Source organism: Carcharodon carcharias, chromosome 25, assembly GCF_017639515.1.
Source record: "Carcharodon carcharias isolate sCarCar2 chromosome 25, sCarCar2.pri, whole genome shotgun sequence".
In the NCBI taxonomy this organism is placed as follows: domain Eukaryota; kingdom Metazoa; phylum Chordata; class Chondrichthyes; order Lamniformes; family Lamnidae; genus Carcharodon; species Carcharodon carcharias.
The window spans coordinates 44,806,381-44,829,186 of record NC_054491.1 but is presented as its reverse complement, the minus strand read 5'-3'; the positions used below and the strand labels follow the sequence as shown (position 1 = coordinate 44,829,186).

Sequence of the window (22,806 nt, the reverse complement as noted above, 5' to 3'; positions counted from 1 at the left end):
CAAGGCATTGCGCTGGGGAATGAACAAGCGAATGTCTATTTTGTTTAGCCAAAATAGGCACAATGAGTGTACAAGTTCCTTCTGTCTGCAAGGAACAGGGCCTTGTGTATTAATATATGCAACTTCCAGTGCACATAAATGCACTACACTGCAAGCCTGACTGGCAATCTTAAATTGGCTGTCAGTGTAATTCTTAGCACACTGAGGATTATTTAGCAAATGTTGTCCAATCACGGAATCACATTGAATGTTCCACGTGCTATAAGATTGGCCTTATTTGCAATCTCGTAAATAGGGCCCGAGCTATTTGCCTTCCATGCAAGCTTGATGCTGAAATTGGGCACATCAAAGATATCCTCCCGGTTAATAGCAACCCTGATCTGATCATTTCACACTGTATATCGTGCCCAATCATTAATGTGCCCAAGGCCTTCATTTTCAGTCCTGCAAAGTGCCCTGTCTACCTCAGATGAGCTTGGAATGGCAAGGTATCTCAAAAATTTCTGCAAAATGTGAAGCTAGCTGTTTCACACTGTTACAATGCAGTACAACATGAGTGGTATTCACCACTAACAGGATGCTGCCGTCAAGCCAAAAAGACGTTCTGCCTACCACACAATTGAGTAATATGGTAGATAAATTTCAGTGCCAGTGTGATGCCAGGTATGTAGGCCATACACCTAAAGACTGTTAGATCATATCAAATAGCATGCCCCTTCTGCTGTTCACAATGGGCAAGGTACAGATCACACTAAACCAGCCCGTGCTTGCAAAACTCAAAACACAGTGTCCAACATTAGGTGTGATTCTATGATTGGACAACATTTGCTAAATAATCTTCACTGCGCTAAGAATTACACTGACAGCCAATTTAAGATTGTCAGTCAGACTTGGAGTGTTGCATTTTTATGTGAACTGGAAGCTACATTTATTAATACACAGGGCCCTGTTCTTTACAGACAGAAAGAACAGATACACACATTGCACCTGTGATTGGAGGAGCAGGAGCAGCAACATGGAAAAGACATGAAAGAGGGAGGCTAAAATGTGGTGAATCCAGTGCAGGTAAGTGGCCCTGGCTGTGTCTGTGAAAGAGAGAGAGAGTGCGAGTGTGTGTCTGTGAAAGAGAGAGAGAGAGCACGAGAGAGCGCAAGCATGAGAGTGAGTGAGTGTGTGTGAGAGAGTGAGTGAGTGTGTGAGAGAGTGAGTGTGTGAGAGAGTGAGTGAGTGCATGTGTCTGTAAGAGAGAAAGAGAAAGAGTGTGGGTAACTGGCAATGTTATTCACTTTCACATTTACAGTTTATTTTATTTATTTATGACTAAGAATTCCCAATTCCTATTGTTTTTAAATATTCTTTATTTTTCCTTCTAAACGCCTCCTCCTGCAGATGGTTATCAAGTTTATAAACCACTGCTGGAATAACAACAACCAAATTTTTTTAAAAAGGTTAAATCCTTTCCAGTGGGTTTTCTTCCTCTTATATATTTGTCCAAAACATTAGTTTGGGAGTAAAGATTAAAATAGAGAGAACTGGGGTAAAGGGGGAAAATAATTTAGCGGAAATCCAGCTTTTTCAGTTCCCCTTAGATTGCTCTTTAAATGTTTCTGCTATAGACGTGTCTGTCTGTACACAAGCTTTTTCTGGCCATCGGTGTGTTTTCTTTTAAAAAAAAAACAGTTTGATGTGTAGAAAGCTTTGAGAGCCCAGAAGAGCCTGACTTTCCAGGCCTTGAATTTGCTTTAATATTAGCCACGGGGGAAGGATAATGGTGGGGCGGGGAGTCAGTGCAGAGGGTGGGAGGTGGTTGTGAAGGTGCATGAAATAAAACTGTTTCATTATCATTGGATTCTTGGCCGCCTGCCTAGCATTGAGTCTCTCATTTCCTTAATATCCTTTCATGGAGGCGTGAAGCAAGTTTGCAAATTCCCACTTCGAGAACAGTTTGGTTTCTAACCTAAATCTTTAGATCTAAAGAGCCCCTGAAAACCAAAAAGTAGCCCCCAAAAATCAAACATAGCCACAAGAAAATCTGAGAGAGAACCTTTGAAAGGAAAAAAATATGTTGACACCAGCTGGGGTATGCACTATCAGATCTTGCTACCAGACTATGGATGTCGCCAGTAGAGTAATAGCAACAAAATCAAAATCCACTACTGCTTCTGTGAATCAATGCAAGAAAGAGCAGGGAAAGGAGTTTGAAATAAGTGTTTGATGCTTTTCTGAGGAGTTGTAAATGTGGGTAACACAAGTTTTACCAATGTCTTAGGAGTGGATTTCCTGGAGTTTAGTGTGTCACTCACAGCCTGGAGAAAATGTAATCACTGGGGATGTTCTGAATAGTTTTATTGTATCACTAGACCATTAGCTAAACCCACAAAAATGTTCCTCTCTGTCTTGTATAGATTGGGATTAACTGTCATGTCAGGTGTACTGCACAAACAACCATCACTATGGAAACAATAGCAACAAACATACAGCTACAACTCCTGCTCTGTTCTCAGCAACCAGTTACATTCAACTTCCTCAAATATAACACTTGACTGGTTCTAATCCCCACTGCAGCTCTGCAATGGATCCTTTTTGATATAGTGATCATATCTCGCTGTGAGACAACAGGGAGCAGAGACAATCTAATAGCATGTGCACCCTCCCCCACATCCCTGCCAAAGAACTCACTCCCCCCACACCCTTATATAGGATTGCATGCGATATACAACACAAAAACAGGCCATTCAGTCCAACCAGTCAATGCCGGTTCACTTGAGTCTCCTACCATCTTTGCTCATCTAAATCTACCATCATAAACCTCTATTTCCTTTTTCCTCTAGCCTCCCCTCAAATGTATCTATACTATTCACTTCATCTACTCTCTGATAGGGAATTCCAAGTTCTCACTACTCTCTGGGTAGAGGTGTTCCTCCTGAATCCCCTATTGGATTTCTTGGTGACTATCTTATATTGACGGTCTCTAGTTATGCTCTTCCCCACATGAGAAACATTCTGTCTGTATCCACTCTATCAAAACATTTCAGAATTTTCAAAACATCTATTTGGTCACTCTCGAGCCTTCCTTTTTCAAGGCAGAAATGGCCCAGCCTGTCAATCTTTTCCTGATATATATGTCCATGTATTTCTGTTATCCTTATAAATCTTGACACCAATGTTTTTACATCCTTTTCATATTATGGTGACCAGAACAGCACACAGTTCTCTAAGTGTGGGTCTAATTAAGGCTTGATATAGCAGCATAACTTCCCTATTTCTCAATTCTATCCTTCTAAGAATAAAGCCTAGTGCTTGGTTTTTTGTTAATGGCCTGTGGTGCAATTTTTTATGATTTATGTATTTATACTCTGAGATCCTTTTCTCTTTTTATTCTTTCATGGGATGTGGGTGTCATTGGCAAAGACAGCATTTATTGCCCATTCCTAATTGCCCTTGAGCTGAAATGATTTGCTCGGCCATTTCAGAGAACAGGTAAGATTCAAACATATTGCTGTGGGTCTGGAGTCACATGTAGGTCAGACCAGGTAAAGGTTGCAGATTTCCTTCCCTAAAGGACATTGGTGAACCAGGTGGGTTTTTATAACAATTGGTGATAGTTTTATGCTCACTATTACTGAGACTAGCTTTCAATTCCAGATTTTATTAATTTAATTCAAATTCCACCAGCTGCCCATGGTGGGATTTAAACCCATGCCCTCAGTGAATTAGCCTAGACCTCTGGGTTACTATTTCAGTGACATTACATGACACACATCTCCCGTCTTTGATTCTCTGCCTCTCCAGATTCGCATCTTCCAAGTAATGAATGACCTCCCTATTCTTCCCCCAAAATGCACTACCTCACATTTACTAGTGTTGAACTTCATTTACCAATTATTTGTCCATTCTGTAAGTTTATTCTGTAATTTGTTGCAGTCCTCCTCAGTATTGTCTTCCCCCCCCCCCCACCCCCACCAATTTGGTGTCATTCGCAAATTTAGAAATTGTGTTTTTGATTCCAAATTGTTAACATAAATTGTGATCAGCAGTGGTCCCAGCACTGATCTTTGCGGAACATCACTTTGTAGAACAACCTTCTGCCACTCTCTGCTTTCTGTCTTCAAGTCAGTTGGCAATCCATTCTGCCACTTGTTCCCTTACTCCACATTCTCTGACCTTATTCATTAGTCTATTATGGGGAACCTTAGCAAAGGCCTTTTGAACATCCAGATAAATTACACCTACTACATTACCATTGTCTACTCTCTCTGTTACCTCCTTCAAAATATCAATATGTTTGGTCAGGTAAGATTTGTTTTCTTTCTTTTGAAATAAATGCTGACTACTCATTATTATATTTCTTATTTCTAGATGTTCTTCTATTCGCTTCTTTGTTAAGGAATTCATTATTCCCCTTACTTAACCAATGTTAAACTGACAGGTCTATAATTCCCTGGACACTTTCTGTCCCCCTTCTTACATATTAATGTTATAGTAGCCAGTCCTCTGATGCTGCACCTTTTTCTAACAAATTATTCAATATGAATAATGTTGCCTCTGCTATCTCTTCCCTAGTGGTTTGATCCTCTTTGAGTTTGTTTAGTTTATTCAATGCATCTCCTTTTTATTTTAAACGCTCTAAATGAGATCCTAATCTCATCATTCAATGTTCTGTCTGCCTATTCTATCTCCTTGGTGAATGCTGAAGCAAAATAATTATTCAACCTTCTGCCATCTCTCAATCATTACCTGCGGTATTATCCTGTCTATCCCTTCATGGTCCTATCCCATCACAGCCTTCCTTTTTTATTGATGTGTCTGTTGTTATGAAGCCCAAATTTATCTCATTGGAGAGTGCGGCAATCAGGAACTTCAACTCTCAACAGGCCTCAGAGCTTCTGCACATGCGCAGGCCGGAACCAACACCGACATTTTTACATTTTTTTTAGGCCCAGTACAAATGAGTACATGGAAACGGCATGAAAATGTGTGTCAGGTGACCGGGGGTGCAGCAACATACAAGAGAAATGTCCCAGGCAGGGAACAAGGGAGAGGGGACAGGGAGAGGCCCCAGAGGGAGATGGGACAGGGGGAGGTACCAAAAGAAGTGTCTCAGAAGGGGACAAGGATAGGGAGAGGTCCCAGTTCAGTTAAAAAGAAAGGAGTAGGGAAACAGCCTCCAAATAGGAAAAGGGCTGTGGGGCACAGACTTTAAGGGATGAGGGCACAAGGGAAGCCCTGGTAATTGAAGTGGGCTCAGGAGAATTCCTGAAGATCCAAGAAGGCAGCTGAAGATCAATGACTCCATGTTGCAGGCCATTAAGATGAAAGTACCCCTTAGGAGCAGTAGTGTTCTGGTTAGCGCAGCCAAAAAGCTGAAATTGTGCTTGTGAGCTGGTGTTCGAGTGTGTACTCAGGAATCGAGGAGAACAAAATCTTAGGAGACAAGATTGAAACCCTGTAAGGTGCGCCATTGCTAATGCTATCTGAGTTGGAGCAACTTTCGGAGATAATTCCCAGGTTAGATATTTGAAGATTAAGACTGGAATCCCTCATGAGAGAGACAGAATTTCAGTGATTTGGTTAACTCACAGTGTTACTGACATCTGAGTGGGTTGCTGAGAAATCCATGGACTCTGACTTGGTCGCATCTGCCATTTATTGTGTAGTGGGGTGTGTTCAACCCCAGTTAGCTTGCTAATTCAAATGTGCCTCATACTTACTCTGAATATTAGATTATAAGATAGATATTGTAAATTGTTTTATCTTTCTGACCTTGTATAGCAAAGTTTATTTTTGTTTGTTCAAAATCCATGGAATCTTGTGGTTTTCTTCATTGAACAAGTGTCTTGAATCCCATGCTTTGTCTACTTTAAACAAAACATTATTTGTCCCTAACCAGATCTTACCAACAACCTGGGGCTCTGGCCAAGGATTATAACAATGTGAAATATTTTACTATTTTATAATTTTATTTCATTGTTTCTCTTTGCCTTTTTAATTATTTTTTTAACTTCTTTCCCAATCTCTTCATATTCTCTAATCCTGCTCCACTGCTGTCTGTTTACTTAATGTGTGCCTATTTCCTAACCCTCAATTGTTCCCTTGTGTCTTTATTAATCCATGCAGTCTCACTAATGTTTAGTTTGTTTTTTCCTATTAGTGGAATATATTTTCCCTGCTCTCTGTTAAACACTGTTTTAAATGTTTTCCATTATTGTTCTACATTATTTATGAATATTGTTGCTCATTTTATTTTCCCAAGTTCTAATCTCAGCCTCTCAAGACCAGCTTCTCTCCAATCAAGTAACCTATTTTTGTCATTTTTATGTACTTCTTTATCATCATCTTAAAGCATATTATATTATGGTCACTATTAGCTAGATGCTCCCCTACTTTTCCTTCTCTTAAATGCTCTGGTTCATTCCCCATTACTAGATCCAGTAGTGAATCTTCCTTGTTGAGCTTTTTTTTACACATTGGGTTAGGAAGGGATAAGAAACACATTGTGGGAACTTCATTCCCTTATCCCCTTTACCTACCTCTGTACTCAGTATCAGGTTAGTTGAAATCCCTCATGATTATTATTCTAATATTCGCAAGTCCCTAATTTGTTTGCATATTTCTTCCTCCATCTCCCTTCCACTATGAGGTAGTCTTTAGAGGACACTAATTAGTATGTTTGATCATTTATCAACTTTTCTCTATGGAAATGGATTCTACTTTTGTCTTGCTAAAAGTGCATTCCTGTTTTCTACTGCCATAATATTATCCTGAATAAGTGCAGTCACTCCAACTCCCTGTTCTCTTCTAAATATGTTTTTTTTTATTTGCTCGTGGGATGTGGGCATCGCTGGCTAGGCCAGCATTTATTGCTCATCCCTAATTGCCCTTGTTCAGAGGGCATTTAAGAGTCAACCACATTTCTGTGGTTCTGGAGTCACATATAGGCCAGGCCAGGTAAGGACAGCTTCCTTCCCTAAAGGACATTAGTGAACCAGATGGGTTTTCATGACAATCAGCAATGGTTTCATAGCCATCATCAGACTTTTATATCCAGATTTTTATTGAATTCAAGTTTCACCATTGATTCGAACCCAGGTCCCCAGACTATTAACCTGGGTCTCTGGAACACCAGTCCAGTGAGAATGCCATTACGCCACCACCTCCCCATGTTTAATGTTTAATTCCCAGACCTGGATTTCCTGTAGCCATGTCTCAGTAATCCCGACTATGCCTGGTTCCTTCCAATGTATGATTGCTTCCAGCTCCCTGTTTTATTACAGACTCTGTATGCATTACTGCACAGACATTTTAACGCATTTTTAATAGTATTTCCTCTCACTTTATGTTTACCCATCTTTATAGACTCCCATTCTCCCAGACTCTACTATTCCCCTGCCATCAATGTCCTTCTTTACTTTATTCTTTTTTAATTTCTCCTGACCTATCCTGTTTACAGTTAGGCTGTTTATGTTTCTTGTAGATCCCTCCCCACACTGCAGCCCTCCCCCACCATTCCCCTACTCTTACTAGTTTAAAGCCTTTGCTACCTCCCTATTTACCCTCTCCCCTTGGACATGGGTTCAGGTGGACCCTGTCCCATCGATACATCTCCTTCCTGGTTGCAGTGCCCCATGAAAAGGAATTCCTCTTTCCCATGTCAACCTCCTAGCCACATGCTTATTCTCCTTATCTCTCTGCTCCTATGCTAATTTGCATGTTGTTCAGACAATAATCCAGATTATTACGCTCAAGGTCCAGCTTTTGAATTTAGACTCCACTCCTGATGCTCCCTCAGCAGGACCTCCTCCCTCTTCCTACCTATGTCCTTTCTTCCAACATGGACCACAACAACTTTCAGAAGGCTTTCAACAAAGTCCCACATAAGAGATTGGCATGTAAAATTAAAGCACATGGGATTGGGGGTAATGTATTGAGATGGATAGAAAACTGATTGGCAGACAGGAAACAAAGAGTAGGAATAAACGGGTCTTTTTCCAAATGGCAGGCAGTGACTAGTGGGGTACCGCAGGGATCGGTGCTGGGACCCCAGCTATTCACAATATATATTAATGATTTAGATGAGGGAATTAAACGTAATATCTCCAAATTTGCAGATGACACAAAGCTGGGTGGGAGAGTGAGCTGTGAGGAGGATGCAGAGATGCTTCAGTGTGATTTGGACAAGCTGAGTGAGTGGGCAAATGCATGGCAGATGCAGTATAATGTGGATAAATGTGAGATTGTCCACTTTGGTAGCAACAACAGGAAGGCAGGTTATTATCTGAATGGATATAAATTGAGAGGGGAATATGCAATGTCACCTGGGTGTCCTCGTACACTAGTCGCTGAAGGTAAGCATGCAGGTGCAGCAGGCGGTAAAGAAGGCAAATGGTATTTTGGCCTTCATAGCCAGAGGATTCGAGTACAGGAACAGGGATGTCTTGCTGCAATTATACAGCGCCTTGGTGAAACCACATCTGGAATATTGTGTACAGTTTTGGTCTCCTTATCTGATGAAGGATGTACTTGCTATAGAGGGAGTGCAGCGAAGGTTTAATCAACTGATTCCTGGGATGGTGGGACTGACATATGAGGAGAGATTGAGTGGGTTAGGATTATATTCGCTGGAGTTCAGAAGAATGAGGGGGAATCTCATAGAAACCTATAAAATTCTAACAGGACTAGACAGGGTAGATGCAGGAAGGATGTTCCCGATGGTGGGGGAGTCCAGAACCAAGGGTCACAGTCTGAGGATACGGGGTAGACCATTTAGGACTGAGATGAGGAGAAATTTCTTCACCCAGAGAGTGGTGAGCCTGTGGAATTCGTTACCACAGAAAGTAGTTGAGGCCAAAACATTATGTGTTTTCAAGAAGGAGTTAGATATAGCTCTTGGGGCGAAATGGATCAAAGGATATGGGGAGAAAGCGGGAGCAGGATATTGAGTTGGATGATCAGCCATGATCATGATGAATAGCGGAGCAGGCTCCAAGGGCCGAATGGCCTACTCCTGCTCCTAGTTTCTATGTTTCTATGTTTCTAACTGGTCCTTTTTCAAGTTCCTTGCCAATTGTCATGATCTCATCTGTTGATGAATTGTCATGATCTCATGATATCTGTCTGTTACCCTGACACTAGGTAGGCAACACAACCTTCAGGATTCACATTTTTGAATACACTTTGAAGAACCCACAGCCCCACACACCCCACTGTAGAACCCCCTCCCCAACATTCCAGGCCAGAGAAAATCTCCCCCATACTCACCGCTGGAGAACCCCCCTTCCCCACACACCCCGCCAGAGAACCACCCTTCCCCACACACCCCACCAGAGAACCCCCTCCTCTACACTCCCTACCTGAGAACACCCTGCCCCACACTCCCAGCTGGACAACCCCCTCCCTCACACTCCCTGCTGGACAACTCCCTCCCCCACACTCCCAGATGGACAACCCCCTCCCCCACACTCTCTGCTGGAGAACTCCCTCCCCCACACTCCCAGCTGGACAACCCCCTCCCCCACACTCCCTGCTGGACAACTCCCTCCCCCACACTCCCAGCTGGACAACCCCCTCCCTCACACTCCCTGCTGGACAACTCCCTCCCCCACACTCCCAGCTGGACATCCCCCTCCCCCACACTCCCTGCTGGACAACTCCCTCTCCCACACTCCCAGCTGGACAACCCCCTCCCCCACACTCCCTGCTGGAGAACCCCATCCCTCACACTCCCAACTGGACATCCCCCTACCCCACACTCCCTGCTGGACAACTCCCTCCCCCACACTCCCTGCCGGAGAACCCCATCCCTCACACTCCCAACTGGACATCCCCCTACCCCACACTCCCTGCTGGACAACCCCCTCCCCCACACTCCCAGCTGGACAACTCCCTACCCACACTCCCTGCCGGAGAACCCCATCCCTCACACTCCCAGCTGGACAACTCCCTACCCCACACTCCCTGCTGGACAACTCCCTCCCCCACACTCCCTGCCGGAGAACCCCATCCCTCACACTCCCAACTGGACATCCCCCTACCCCACACTCCCTGCTGGACAACCCCCTCCCCCACACTCCCAGCTGGACAACTCCCTACCCACACTCCCTGCCGGAGAACCCCATCCCTCACACTCCCAGCTGGACAACTCCCTACCCCACACTCCCTGCTGGCCAACCCCCTCCCCCACACTTCCAGCTGGACAACTCCCTACCCCACACTCCCTGCCGGAGAACCCCATCCCCCACACTCCCAGCTGGACAACTCCCTACCCCACACTCCCTGCTGGACAACCCCCTCCCCCACACTCCCTGCCGGAGAACCCCATCCCCCACACTCCCAGCTGGACAACTCCCTACCCCACACTCCCTGCTGGACAACCCCCTCCCCCACACTCCCTGCCGGAGAACCCCATCCCCCACACTCGCTGCTGGACATCCCCCTCCCCCACACTCCCTGCCGGAGAACCCCATCCCTCACACTCCCAACTGGACAACTCCCAACCCCACACTCCCTGCTGGACAACCCCCTCCCCCACACTCCCAGCTGGACAACCCCCTCCCCCACACTCCCTGCCGGAGAACCCCATCCCCCACGCTCGCTGCTGGACATCCCCCTCCCCCACACTCCCTGCCGGAGAACCCCATCCCTCACACTCCCAGGTGGACAACTCCCTCCCCCACACTCCCAGCTGGACATCCCCCTCCCCCACCTCCAAGCTGGTGAACCCCCTCCCTCACCCTCTCCCCTCCCCCCATTCACTCACCTGTCTGGTGTGGACAGATATTTCTGTTTCTGGAATTTCTTCTCCAGCCCCATGAGCTGTAGCTCAGTGAAAATGGTACGACTTCTCCGAGGCTTTTTTAGCCGAGCAATGCTCTGATCACTTTCACACTCACTGCCAGCGGGACTAATATTCCCAAGAGCTGCTGGATCTGTCTGACTAGAGCATGGAGCAGGAGACCGAAACTGTGGAATCCTCGCAGTGAGAGTTGGAGAGAGGTGAGATACTGAAAGCAACGGGTACGGGCTCAAGGATGACCCTGTAGAAACACATGAGGAATTAGCATCAACTGCAAACAAAGATCATTCTGTACACAGTACTGCCAGAAAATACTCATGGGCATTGGGAGGGGACAGGATCAGCTGTGATGCCTTTCACAGTCCAATATTCCACTGGAAGTCATTGTCTCAGATTTCAGTTCTGAAGAGTCATATTCGATCTGAAACGTTAACTCTGTTTCTCTCTCCACTGATGCTGCCAGACCTGCTGAGTATTTCCAGCACTTTCTGTTTTTATTCAGGATAAGCTATGATGACTTTCACAGTCAAATATTCCGCTGACACTCATTGTCTTGCACAGGAGAAAATAGTAGAGGGTGAAACCTGTTTCCTGTTGTGAGTCAGAAAGAGAGGAAGAAGCTAAACAACCACTTGAATTGAAATAATGTCTAACAACAATAACTATCATTTAAATAGCAGCTTTAACATAGCAAAATGTCTCAAGGTGCAGAGAGAAATCTGAAAAGCATTAAATCACTGCACCAGGTGGGTGTGTGATGGTGATCATGGTATAAGTTTTTCCAATAACACCTGCCTTCACACTCCAGATAATCAGTGCTGACTCCCCATCACTGGGATAATGCATTCTGACAGTGAGAAACCGCAGCCATTAAAGGCTGCAGTTTTATTTAAATGCATTATATATAGAGCCATTAGGGTTATTAGCTGTTTTCCTGCACCATTTGGCTCAAAATCTTTTCATAGAATCAAATGGTTTCAGCACAGAAGGAGGCCTTTCAGCCTAACTTGTCCATGCTGACGTGCCACAAGAGCAACTCAGTTAGTCTCAACTGCCCTGTTTGCAGAGTAACATGCTGGAAGTGGGAGCTGATGACAGTGCACCGAGGGAGCCTCAATGAACAGCAGGACCAACAAACTATCTCCTTAACCAAGGAAGTGTAAGAAATAAACAGAGGAACAATTGAAGTCAAACCCGGTGTGTGTGTGTGTGTGTGTGTGGCGGGGGGAGGGGGCTGGTGGTGGATAGGGGGATTGAATTAAGAAAGATAGAAAAAAGAAGCGAAAGGTAAGAAAACATTTGAAATTTGAACTTTTGAGACTCAACAGTTTAAATTGTTCTATCCTGGGCTGGAGAGGCTGATTGACATTGCATTAACAATGGTCACATCATTAAAATTGTACTTATGTTGTTAAGTTAACTTTATGTAGCATGTTTAATGGGAAATTAAACTAAAATCCCATTTGATGCAGTGACACAGAGGACGGAATCTGCCTTGGTGAGAATGGGGGAGAAAGTTGAAAATAGTGCAGCAGATCAGCTCCACAACCCTCTCCCGCCTCCAAGCGATCTTGCCTTGTCCAGGCTGGGGGGAGGCCATGTGGCGGTGACTACCCACCCAGAGGTAGTGAGTAGCTAATTATGCCCATTAAATGCCCAGTTGGTGGGAAGTTGGTGATGGCACTGGGTTCTTCCTATCTGCGGAGGCTGAAGCCCAGACATCATGGCGGGTCCTCCTATTGGGGCCTTGGTATACCAGCTATCCTGAAATGGACAGGACTCCCAGAGGCAGACCTCTTAATGGGCCATCTCTGGAAAATTTTTACACGAGGTCTCACCGCAGCCACTTTTGGGTTCCTTACCCAGAATTGAGCAAACATCAGGATCACAACCCAGCCAGGAAAATCCAGCCCAGCGAGTGCAATTGATGAGGTGTAACTGACAGAGAGTAACAGATTCATGAAGGAATCGGGAAACGTAAGTTGGGAAAATTCCCGACTCCACAGAGCCAGTTCTATTAAAGAGGCCACAGAAGCAGTTAGAACATATGGGCAGGAATATGATTTCCAGGTGGCCTCATTTTGAATGCTTGGCTGAGTTCAAAGAATAGCTAATAAACTCAGCTCAGCAGGCAATGTTGACACAGCTTGCTGAGAAGTGAGATAACTTTGTTTGATTAATCTTTATTATGTTGTAATAAGCTGATTTTTCTTTGAGGAATTTTTTACATGTCTGTGTGTATCTTTACACAAGATTAACAGGTGTGAAGTGGATAAAAGCTTTTTTATCATTGATACTATGAATGGTGGCTGGGATTAATTGATAGCTTCATGAAAAGGTAAGAGGAGCAATGTATTTTAAAGGGACAGCCAAATGGCTGGGTTTTTTCTTGGTTCCTGACTAGGGAACAAGAGTTCCACCATGGCTACTCTTCATGTCTCCTCAAAGGTGCTGTGAACCATGCCAACTAACAGAATTTCATGATTTCATCAAATTTGCAGGAGGGGAGGTTTAAACTACCCACCCCCGGCAAGGGAGGGAGTGCAGCATGCAGGCTAGCTACACACACCCTTATCCCAAGCCGGCAGAAATTGCTAAAACTGGGAATGAGTGTGGGAATCCTGGAATCAGGTTCTGCCAACATTTTTAAAGGCTCCTGACTCAACTCGATCTGACTCCAAGTAAGTCTGGGCCAAAGAGTGTAACAGAGACAGAGTAGTGAATAGGCAAATGGAGATATAACAGACAGAGGGAGAGTGTAGCAGGTGAAAGAGAGTAAAAGGTAATGGGAGAACCTCAGGCATGGGAGAGGGTAATGAACAGACAACAGCATGACTGGTAGTGATAACAGATTTGGGGGGAGAGTAATAGTCAATGTGCATGTGTAACAGAGAGAAGCAAAAAAAAAGAAAAAAAATTGTGCAGAAAGTGAAAATTACACGGGGAAAGTAACAGACATAGTTGAAGTGGAAGGAAGAGGACAGAGGCAGGAAAGAGAGGTGAAGAAAGTGGGTGGGCAGAGGTAAAAGCAGGGAAAGGAATAGGGGATAGTGGATCTATTCACTAAGCATTGAGAGATCTACTCACACAGTACTGAAATCTGCTCACTCATAACACTGACAGGGATCTACTAACTCAGTATGAAGAGGGGATCTACCCAATCTCCACACTGGGGGGATCTGCTCACTCAGTACTGAGTGTAAGTGGATCTTGTTAAATCAAACTTATTGAGACTGGATTGGGCTTTCTATTGGGGTTCAGTAGATGATGCAGCTTTTTGAGAAACACTTGCATTTATATAGCACCTTTCATAGCCACAGGAAGTCCCAAAGCGCTTTACAGCAAATGAAATTTTGAAGTGTTGCAATATTGGAAACATAGCAGCCAACATGCACACAGTAAGATCCCACAAACAGCAATGTGATATTGACCAGACAATTTTTTTTTATACATTGAGGGAAAACATTGGTCAGGATGCCGGGAGGGAACTCACCTGCTCTTCTTTGAAATACTACCCTGGGAATTTTTAGGCCCACCTGAGAGGGCAGACAGGGCCTCAGTTTAAAGTCTCATCTGAAAGACAGCATCTCTAACAGTGCAGCACTCCCTCAGTACTGCACTGGAGTGTCAGCTTTGATTTTTGTGCTCAAGCCCTGGCCTGGGACTTGAACCCACAACTTTCCTGCCTCAGAAGCAAGAGTACAACAGAGTGACCAGACGTCCGGGTTTGGCTGGGACAGTCTGGGGTTTTCCCTAAGCATCCCAGTGTCCTGACACTTTTCTCCACATTGCTTAAATGTCTGAGTTCCTGTCCCCCTTTAACCCACCCCTCATGTTCCATCTAGGGAATCAGCTGGGTGATGACAGGTGATTGACAGCAGTGTCCAACAATGGGAAGCAGCACTTATAAAGGTAGCACCCTTCCACCTCCACCTTTCCACTGAAGAAGCACTGACCCAACAAGGAAGCCAGTTTGGAGCAGTGAGATTCACAGGAGCCCTGGACAGAGAATCAAAATCATGGGTCAGCAGATTAGGTCAAAACAACTTTAGAGGGGAAAGTTCAGTCCTTAATTGCAAATAACCCAGAAAGAACTGCAATCAAATATCTAATAGAAAAAAAGAGATAGTGTTTACAGCCCATTTCATTCTAAGTGTGGCCCTGGTCACAATATAAATTCTCATAATTATGGTCTATGATTCTAATTTGTATAAAACAATGCTACTGCCCAATGCCACTTAGCATCTGAACTGCTCCTCCCCTAGACTCCTGCCATTGGCCACCCAACATGCCAATCACTAAGGAGCCCCACCTTCCCATGGCTTTTCAATGTGTAACGATTTTGACTTTTGAAAACCTGGTCACCCTAAAGTCATGTTTGATTTTATATGCCAGTGATTTCAACGTCACATTAAACTGCACCTCCCAATCACCTAATCTGTCTGTGTCATTTTATAATCCTTCTGTCTTCTTCATAATTCACAAAATCTCCCATCTGCAGGTGTGATACCCTTCCCAAGATATTGGATCCAGGCTATTTACAGACAATGGCAGATTTTACAAGTTTTCTGTCAGCTTACTCCTTCCAAACTGGGACATGCATCAGATTTCAGACCCTGCACAATTTTCCATCCATTTTCCCAGCAGGAAAAGTCAGTAAAATTTGGAAATGAATGGTACTGGTCCAAACAGTCTTGGACTCCTGAAAATGGAACTCCAGTAGTGCTCATTTTTGACAGTTTTGAACTGGCTTTTCCTTCTGACCATATACAAGCTTCTTACTCCAGGTTCATCTGTACCAGTGCGAATGCACTTGACCACAGCACTTGGGTATCTGCAATGGATCGTTACACTGGATCTTTGTACTTGGATGACTGCGCTTTCTAACATTCAAGCTTCTGACTCATCCTGCAGCTTGTGTTTAGGAGTCACAAGCCTAAATCAGGTTAATCCACATCTCCTCACCTTAAGAGAAAGTGGACCTGGATGTGTTTCTCCTAAACAACTGAACTCCCCATCTCTCCTCCCCACTATTCAGTCAAGATTTTCTCAGTAACAGATCTCATTAAACTTCTCAATGACATCAGGGTTCTGGTTTACTTCCAAGCTCCACATAGAATTACTGCCAATTATGCTGGGAGGAGAATTTTAGCAGCTTTCTATAGATCTGCAGCCCAAATACTGAATAAAGTGGGGATGTTGTCCCTTAAGGATAGTCTGCTCCTGATTCACTTCAGATTTATTCCTGATTTACTCCTGTGTTTATTTAGCAAGCTGGTTAGAGACACCTGCTGGTCCTAGATGGCACTGCAACAACAGCTTGCATTTATATAGCATCTTCAGTGTAGTTTTAAAAAAGGTCCCAAGACACTTTGTAGTAAAGCCACATGAAGAAATATGAAGACAGTTGACTAAAAGCTTGGTCAAAGGAGTGTCTTAAAGGAGGAATGTGAGGTAGAGAAGCAGTGAAGCTTAGGTGAGAAAATTCCAGAGTTTAGAGCGTTGGCAACTGAAGGCATGCCACCAATGATGGAGCGATTAAAATCAGAATTGCTCAAGAGATCAGAATTGGATCCAACTGAGCCGACATAAAGCAGCTGAATTTTAGATTCTCAACCAGTTTGATCATAATGCTACATGAAAAGATTTATATTCAATAAATGTGGTGAGCGTGCTGGTTGATTGCCAAACATGATAATTGTGAGTTTACTGACGAACACAAAATCCCTACACACATTATGCAATGGGAATACTCATATATAGGATCACACATTACTTTTAATTCAGGCAGTGTCAGTGTATGATCAGGAATCTCTGACAAGATCAATTTCACTGATCCCTGACAACAAAGTGGGAAGAGACTTCGACTAATGTTGTACTGAGCAAACACAGATCAAAAAATCCCAGGTTCAGCTCCTTGCTGTGCTGTGTTAACTGTTCTCAGGCAAGTGGCAACTGAGGTGTTAGAACTGGCCTTAAAGTTTATGGATTAGAAATGGGAAAATCAGTCAGGGTTCCTGTGAATATAATGTAAGGACAAGTTCAGATTTGACTGCGGGGACCCCTGTGTTAAATGGCCTATTGACAAACAGGGGCTGATATTGTGTGGTTGTCCCTCCAAAGAAGTTATGGCTAAAGAGCATTGGAATCCTCATGGATACTCAACAAGAATGCAGTCCAAGCCCACACACCAGGAACATGTCTCCTCACGCGCCTGGTGTCATACTCTCTTTCACGATGTTCCTGTGAATCATTTTGTTACATTAAAGGCTATCTCAGTACAATTTTTTGTTGCTGAACTCCTGACAGGAACAGGTACTGTAGTCAGTGCCATGACAACGGACCCAACACTGTGACAACCCACCCAACACCGTGAGGATGCACCTAGCAAATCTTGGGTAGATGTGAAGAATAAACCAGTGTACATTTTAGAAGAAGATTTGGATTAAGAATCAGTTAGCATGAGAAACATATTCAAATACAACTGGCCCTGTTCTCTGCCTGCAATCTTCAGATAGTAGTGATGGGTGGCATTTTGTCTCTGTGGTTGGAGTCTATGCTGCTGGCCGGAAATCTTGTCCATTGCAGAGAATGGTGGGCAGTGCCCACCCAAATCTTCTCATTCTCTACAACCCTGCAGTGCTCCCACAGTTCTGGCCTCTTGTGCGTCCCCGATTTTAATTGCTCCACTATTGACAGCCGTGTCTTCAGTTGCTGGGGCCCTGAGGTCTGGAATTCCCACCTTTTACTTTCATTGGCCCTGCTTTTCTCCTTTAAGACACTTCTTAACACCAACCTCTCTCACCAAAGTCTCTAACCTAATGTCTCCTCACGCGCCTGGTGTCATACTCTCTTTCACGATGTTCCTGTGAATCATTTTGTTACATTAAAGGCTATCTCAGTACAATTTTTTGTTGCTGAACTCCTGACACACACGGCAGGTGAGGAGACTCCTCACCTGCCGTGTGGATTTAATTAACGTTAATGTGCAGCACTACCCAGTGACTGAGTGAGGAAAGAAACCATGTGTTGCTGTACGGAGCAACACAGAGCACAGGGGCCCATGGTCTCACCTCAATCTGCACCAGGTTAGCCAGTCCCAGCTCGATGCTGAGAAAACCTCAGGATGCAGAAAGGGTAAAAGTGATGTCAGTCCCAATCACTCCCTGGAGCCCACTGCCAGAAACTACACATGTGGGCATTGGGAGGATCGGGATAAGCTGTAACATAAAAGCAAAATACAGAGGATGATGGAAAACTGAAATAAAAACAAAATCAAAAAATGCTGGAAAAGCTCAGTAGGTCTGGCAGAATCTGTGGAGAGAGAAACTGAGTCAAATATGATTCTTCTTGAGAACGGAAGTTCAGTTCTGAAGCGTTAACTCTGTTTCTCTCTCAGCAGATGCTGCCGGACCTGCTGAGTGTTTCCAGCACTTTCTGTTTCTATTTGGGATAAACTGTGATGACTTTCACAGTCAAATATCCTGCTGGCACTCATTGTCTCACACATGACACTCAGCATGAAACCTGTTCCTAACTGTCCCACTCACCCTTAAACCAGTTTATATTTCACCTCTTTTCTATTTTTACTTAGTTCTATTGAAGGGTCATTCGGACTCGAAACGTTAACTGTGTTCCTCTCCGCAGATGCTACCAGATCTGCTGAGTTTTTCCAGGTATTTTTGCTTTTGTTTTAGCATGAAACCTGTTACTTGCTTAGAGGCAGTGCCTTCAGGAGAGGAGGAAACAAAACAACAATGTGTATTTAAATACAACTTGTATTTAAATGGGGGAGATGGTAGCATAATGGTAATGTCACTGGACATTATGACCCTATAGAATCATGAAATCATTGAATGGTCACAGCAGAGAAGGAGGTCATTCAACCTGTTGTGTCCATGCTGGCTCTCTGGAAGAGCAACTCAGCTAGTCCCACTCCCCAGCCGTTTCCCTGTAGTCCCGCAAATATTTCTCTTCAAATGTTTACCCAATTCCCTTTTGAAAGCCACAATTGAATCTGCATCCACCACACTCTCAGGCAGTGCTTTCCACTCGCTGAATAAAAAGGATTTTTCTCATGTCACCATTGGTCCATTTCGCACTCACCACAAGTCAGTAACCTCTGGTTCTCAACCCTTCTGCTAATGGAAACAGTTTCTATTGATTTATTCTGTCCAGACCCCTCATGATTTTGAACACCTCTATCAAAACTCCTCTCAGTCTTCTCTTCTCTAAGGAGAACAGTCCCAGCTTCTCCAATCTACCCACATAACTGAAGCTCCTCATCTCTGGAAATATTCTTGTAAATCTTTTTTGCATCCTATCCAAAGCCTTCACTTTCTTCCTAAAGTAGGGTGCCCAGAATTGGATACAATATTCCAGCTGAGGTCAACCCAGTGTTTTATAAAGGTTCAACATAACTTCCTTGCTTCTTCCAGCTCTGAAGAAGTCATACAGACTCGAAATATTAACTCTTTTTTTTCTCCACAGATGCTGTTAGACCTGCTGAGTTTTTCCAGCATTTTCCGTTTTTGTTTCAGATTTCCAGCATCCGCAGTATTTTGCTTTTTTCCTTGCTTTTGTACTCTATTCCTCTATTTATAAAGCTCAGGGTCCTGTATGTTTTATTAACCAGCCCTGCTACCTTCAATGATTTGTGCAAATGTACCACCATGTTTCTCTGCTCTTGCACCCCCTTTAGAATTGTATCCTTTATTTTATATTGCCTCTCCCCATTCTTCCTGACAAAATGAATCACTTTGCATTTCTCTGCATTAAATTTTATCTGCTCTGTTTCCACACATTCCACCAGCTTGTCTATGTTCTCTTGAAGTCTATCACTACGATCCTCACAATTCATAATATTTCCAAGTTTTATATCATCTGCGTTGTGCCCTGCACACCCGAGTGTAGGTCATTAATACATATCAAGAAAAGCAGTGTCCTAATACTGACCCCCCAGCCTGAAAAAGTAACCATTCACCACTACACTGTTTCCTGTCACTCAGTGAATTTCATATTCATGCTGCCACTCTCCCTTTTATTGCATGGGCTTCAACTTAGCTGACAAGTCCATTTTGTAGCATTTTATCAAGCACCTTTTGGAAGTCCATGTACACCATTTCAACAGCATTACCCTCAGCAATGATCCTGTTACCTCATCAAAAAACTCGATCAAGTTAGCTAAACATGATTTGCCTTTAGCAAACCTTTGCTGGCTTTCCTTACTTAATTACAATTGTTCAAATAACTGTCAATATTGTTGTTTCTAAAAGCTTTTCTACCACGAGGTTAAGCTGACTGGTCTGTAATCACTAGGTTTATCCTTACACCCTGTTTTGAAAGGGGGTGTAACATTTGCAATTCTTCAGTTCCCTGGCACCACTCCTGTAGCTACAGAGCATTGGAAGATTATGAGCCTTTGTAATTTACATTTACTTCCATCAGTTTCCTCAAATGCATTCCATTGGCTCCTGGTGACTTATTAATTTTAAGTACAAGTCAATCTTTCCAATACCTCTTCTTTATCAATTTTTAGCTCGTCTTGTGTCTCAATTACCTCCTCTTTCACTATGACTGGGGAGTATCATCTTCTTTGGTGAAGGTATTCATTTAATGCCTCAACCATGCCCCTGCCTCCATATGTAAATTAGGTCCCTAATTTTAGGCCCCTAATTGGCCTCTATCCTCTTACTACAACCTACCCGTCCTTTCCCCACCTTCTGTCCTCCCATTTCCTTCCCATTTTCTCCTTCCTGTTCTCTTCCCCCCCCCCGCCCCCCTCCTTTCCACTTCCCCTCTCCCTGCCCTCACCCCCAGTATAAGCAGGGATATGACTGGAGTTTAACGAGCAGGGAAAATCTGAGCGTGCAGCCACAGCCAAGTAGCCTGCAGGGTTTGATCTGAAGCATTATCTGGAATTGAGAATCCCGGTGCTGGTCTAACCACACAACCAATGGGAAACTAGTCAACAATTTGGACTAGCGAAGCAACGCTAAGAATATTGTCCAGTCTCCACCACATGCACTGCAGCCTTGCACACCTACGCTCCACATTGTCTATCTGAAGACCTGACAACTAATCAGCATGGAAGCCAAGCAAAGGCAGGATGTGCTCAACAGGAGTAAAGATGGTCAGAGCAAGGAGCTGGGGAGGCTGATTGCTGAGCAATGAAACCCTGGGTTTCCAATTGTAGTACCAGAACCAATATTACCCATAGCATCGTCACCTGCTCCTGTATAATCCACACCACAGTCTACAGTGTCTGAGAGCCATGTCTTTATAATGGACACTTGTTACATGTCACCTATTCTAATAAAGGCAAAACTGACAATTACAACCCAAAACCAATATCTAAAAATTCCCCAAACCCCAGCAGAAATTAGCACATGGATAACCAGTGGGTATAGGCAGACCATTTGTAACTCTTGGCAGTCCTGTCGTTCTATCTCCATGAGCATCTCCTGGAAACCACAAACAATACATATCTTTTTTAGAATGAGTTTCTCTTGGAACATCAGGGTTTCAGTTGGAAAAGAGCCAGCAACGTTTTAAACAGTGACAAACAGCTCCTCATTATGTGTTAAAGTAGTGACGCCAATGGCACGAAACCAGCTCTCAGTGTCGCTAAGATTGGAAAGGGAAATTTATCCAGGGTTGCTCGTCCAAGTAAAGCTGCGAGAGAATATACCTGTCAGAGTGTACATGAATGAACGTGTGAGGATGTGTGTGTGTGAGGGTGTGAGGATTTGCTCCCATACCTTGAAGGACGTCCAATGAATCATGACCCCAGTGTGCCCCGCACACTCACTCAAACACACCCAAAGCTCAGCAACGATGCTGATATTTCGGAATATCTGTGCCCACAGACAGGAGTGGACAGGCACTGCCACACGCAGAGGGCAAATGCCCAGTGCAGCTGAGCTATGTTTATAGAAGAACGATTTAAAGAATGGGCACTTTCCACAATGTATGACACGCTATTCCCTGTTCCCCACTTCCCTAATTAACATTGGTATTTTCCTCCTGAGCTCCTGCTGGCTGGCTCCCGTCAGACTGAAGAGTGATCGAGACAGAAGGGCAGCCGATAATGCTAAAGGCCCGCGGGATCGGCCCTCCCACTTCTCCAGAGGTCATTCCGATTCTGTGTGGGGCTATCATATACCAGCTCTCCATGGAGAGTGCAGGATGAGAGGAGTGTGGCTGGGGAGACCAGTGAGCTGCTGTACCCCAGATGCAGACTCACTGCCTGCACTAACTTCAATAGGATACAGCACAAGGATGCAAGCAGGTTGAATTCCTTCTGGGGCAGACGGCAGCTTGGCTGCTGTAACATTTAGTGGCAGAGACTGGACCCACAGAGGGTTAAGCCCTTCCCCACAGTGTCAAAACCCCTCCCTTCCCCTTGGGTTCAGGCCATCACATGGAAGCAAGGGAGGGCAAACTTTCAATGGGATCTCCCGCACTGTCAGAGTTCCCCTCTTTCACTGTCTGACCCCTTCCCACTCCCTTCCCCACCCAGCAAGGGCATGTACAAGATCCCATAACACTATTTGGAAAAGAGCAGGGGGCTTTCCCAGTTTCATGACAATATTTATCCTTCAATAAACTTTGCAAAAACAGGTGACATGATCATCATTAGAGTGAGGGGCTCCTATGTAAATATTAGCACTTCCTACATTATAACAGCCATTGGCTGTAAAGTGCTTTGGGTCAGGATTCCATGGCTGGGCGACATTCCCCAGTCAGAACTGGAATAATACAGGAGAACCAAAATATATCAAAATATAGAAATCTAGCTCCATGGAATTCACAAGCAAACATTCTGTAATCCCAATTCAATGACAAACTGCCAGCCCTTGACTGAAGATCACAGAAAACCCAGAATATAAATTAAGTAAACAGCCTGTGTTCAGCAGGACAATCTGATCCCAGATCCCGGGACTGTGGAATCTGATCCCAGATCCCGAGACTGGGGAATCTGATCCCAGATCTCAGGACTGTGGAATCTGATC

At 44.2% G+C, this 22,806-nt stretch overlaps 1 protein-coding gene across 1 annotated transcript in view; it reads right to left on the bottom strand.

Moving 5' to 3' along the window:
* The window catches only part of LOC121269650 (homeobox protein BarH-like 2), a 41,285-nt gene that overhangs the window by 14,507 nt on the left and 3,972 nt on the right, over positions 1–22,806 (bottom strand). Inside the window, exon 2 of the mRNA XM_041174417.1 lies at positions 10,757–11,033. Within this exon, the coding sequence (XP_041030351.1) occupies positions 10,757–11,033 (277 nt within the window). The remainder of the gene's footprint in view (positions 1–10,756; positions 11,034–22,806) is intronic.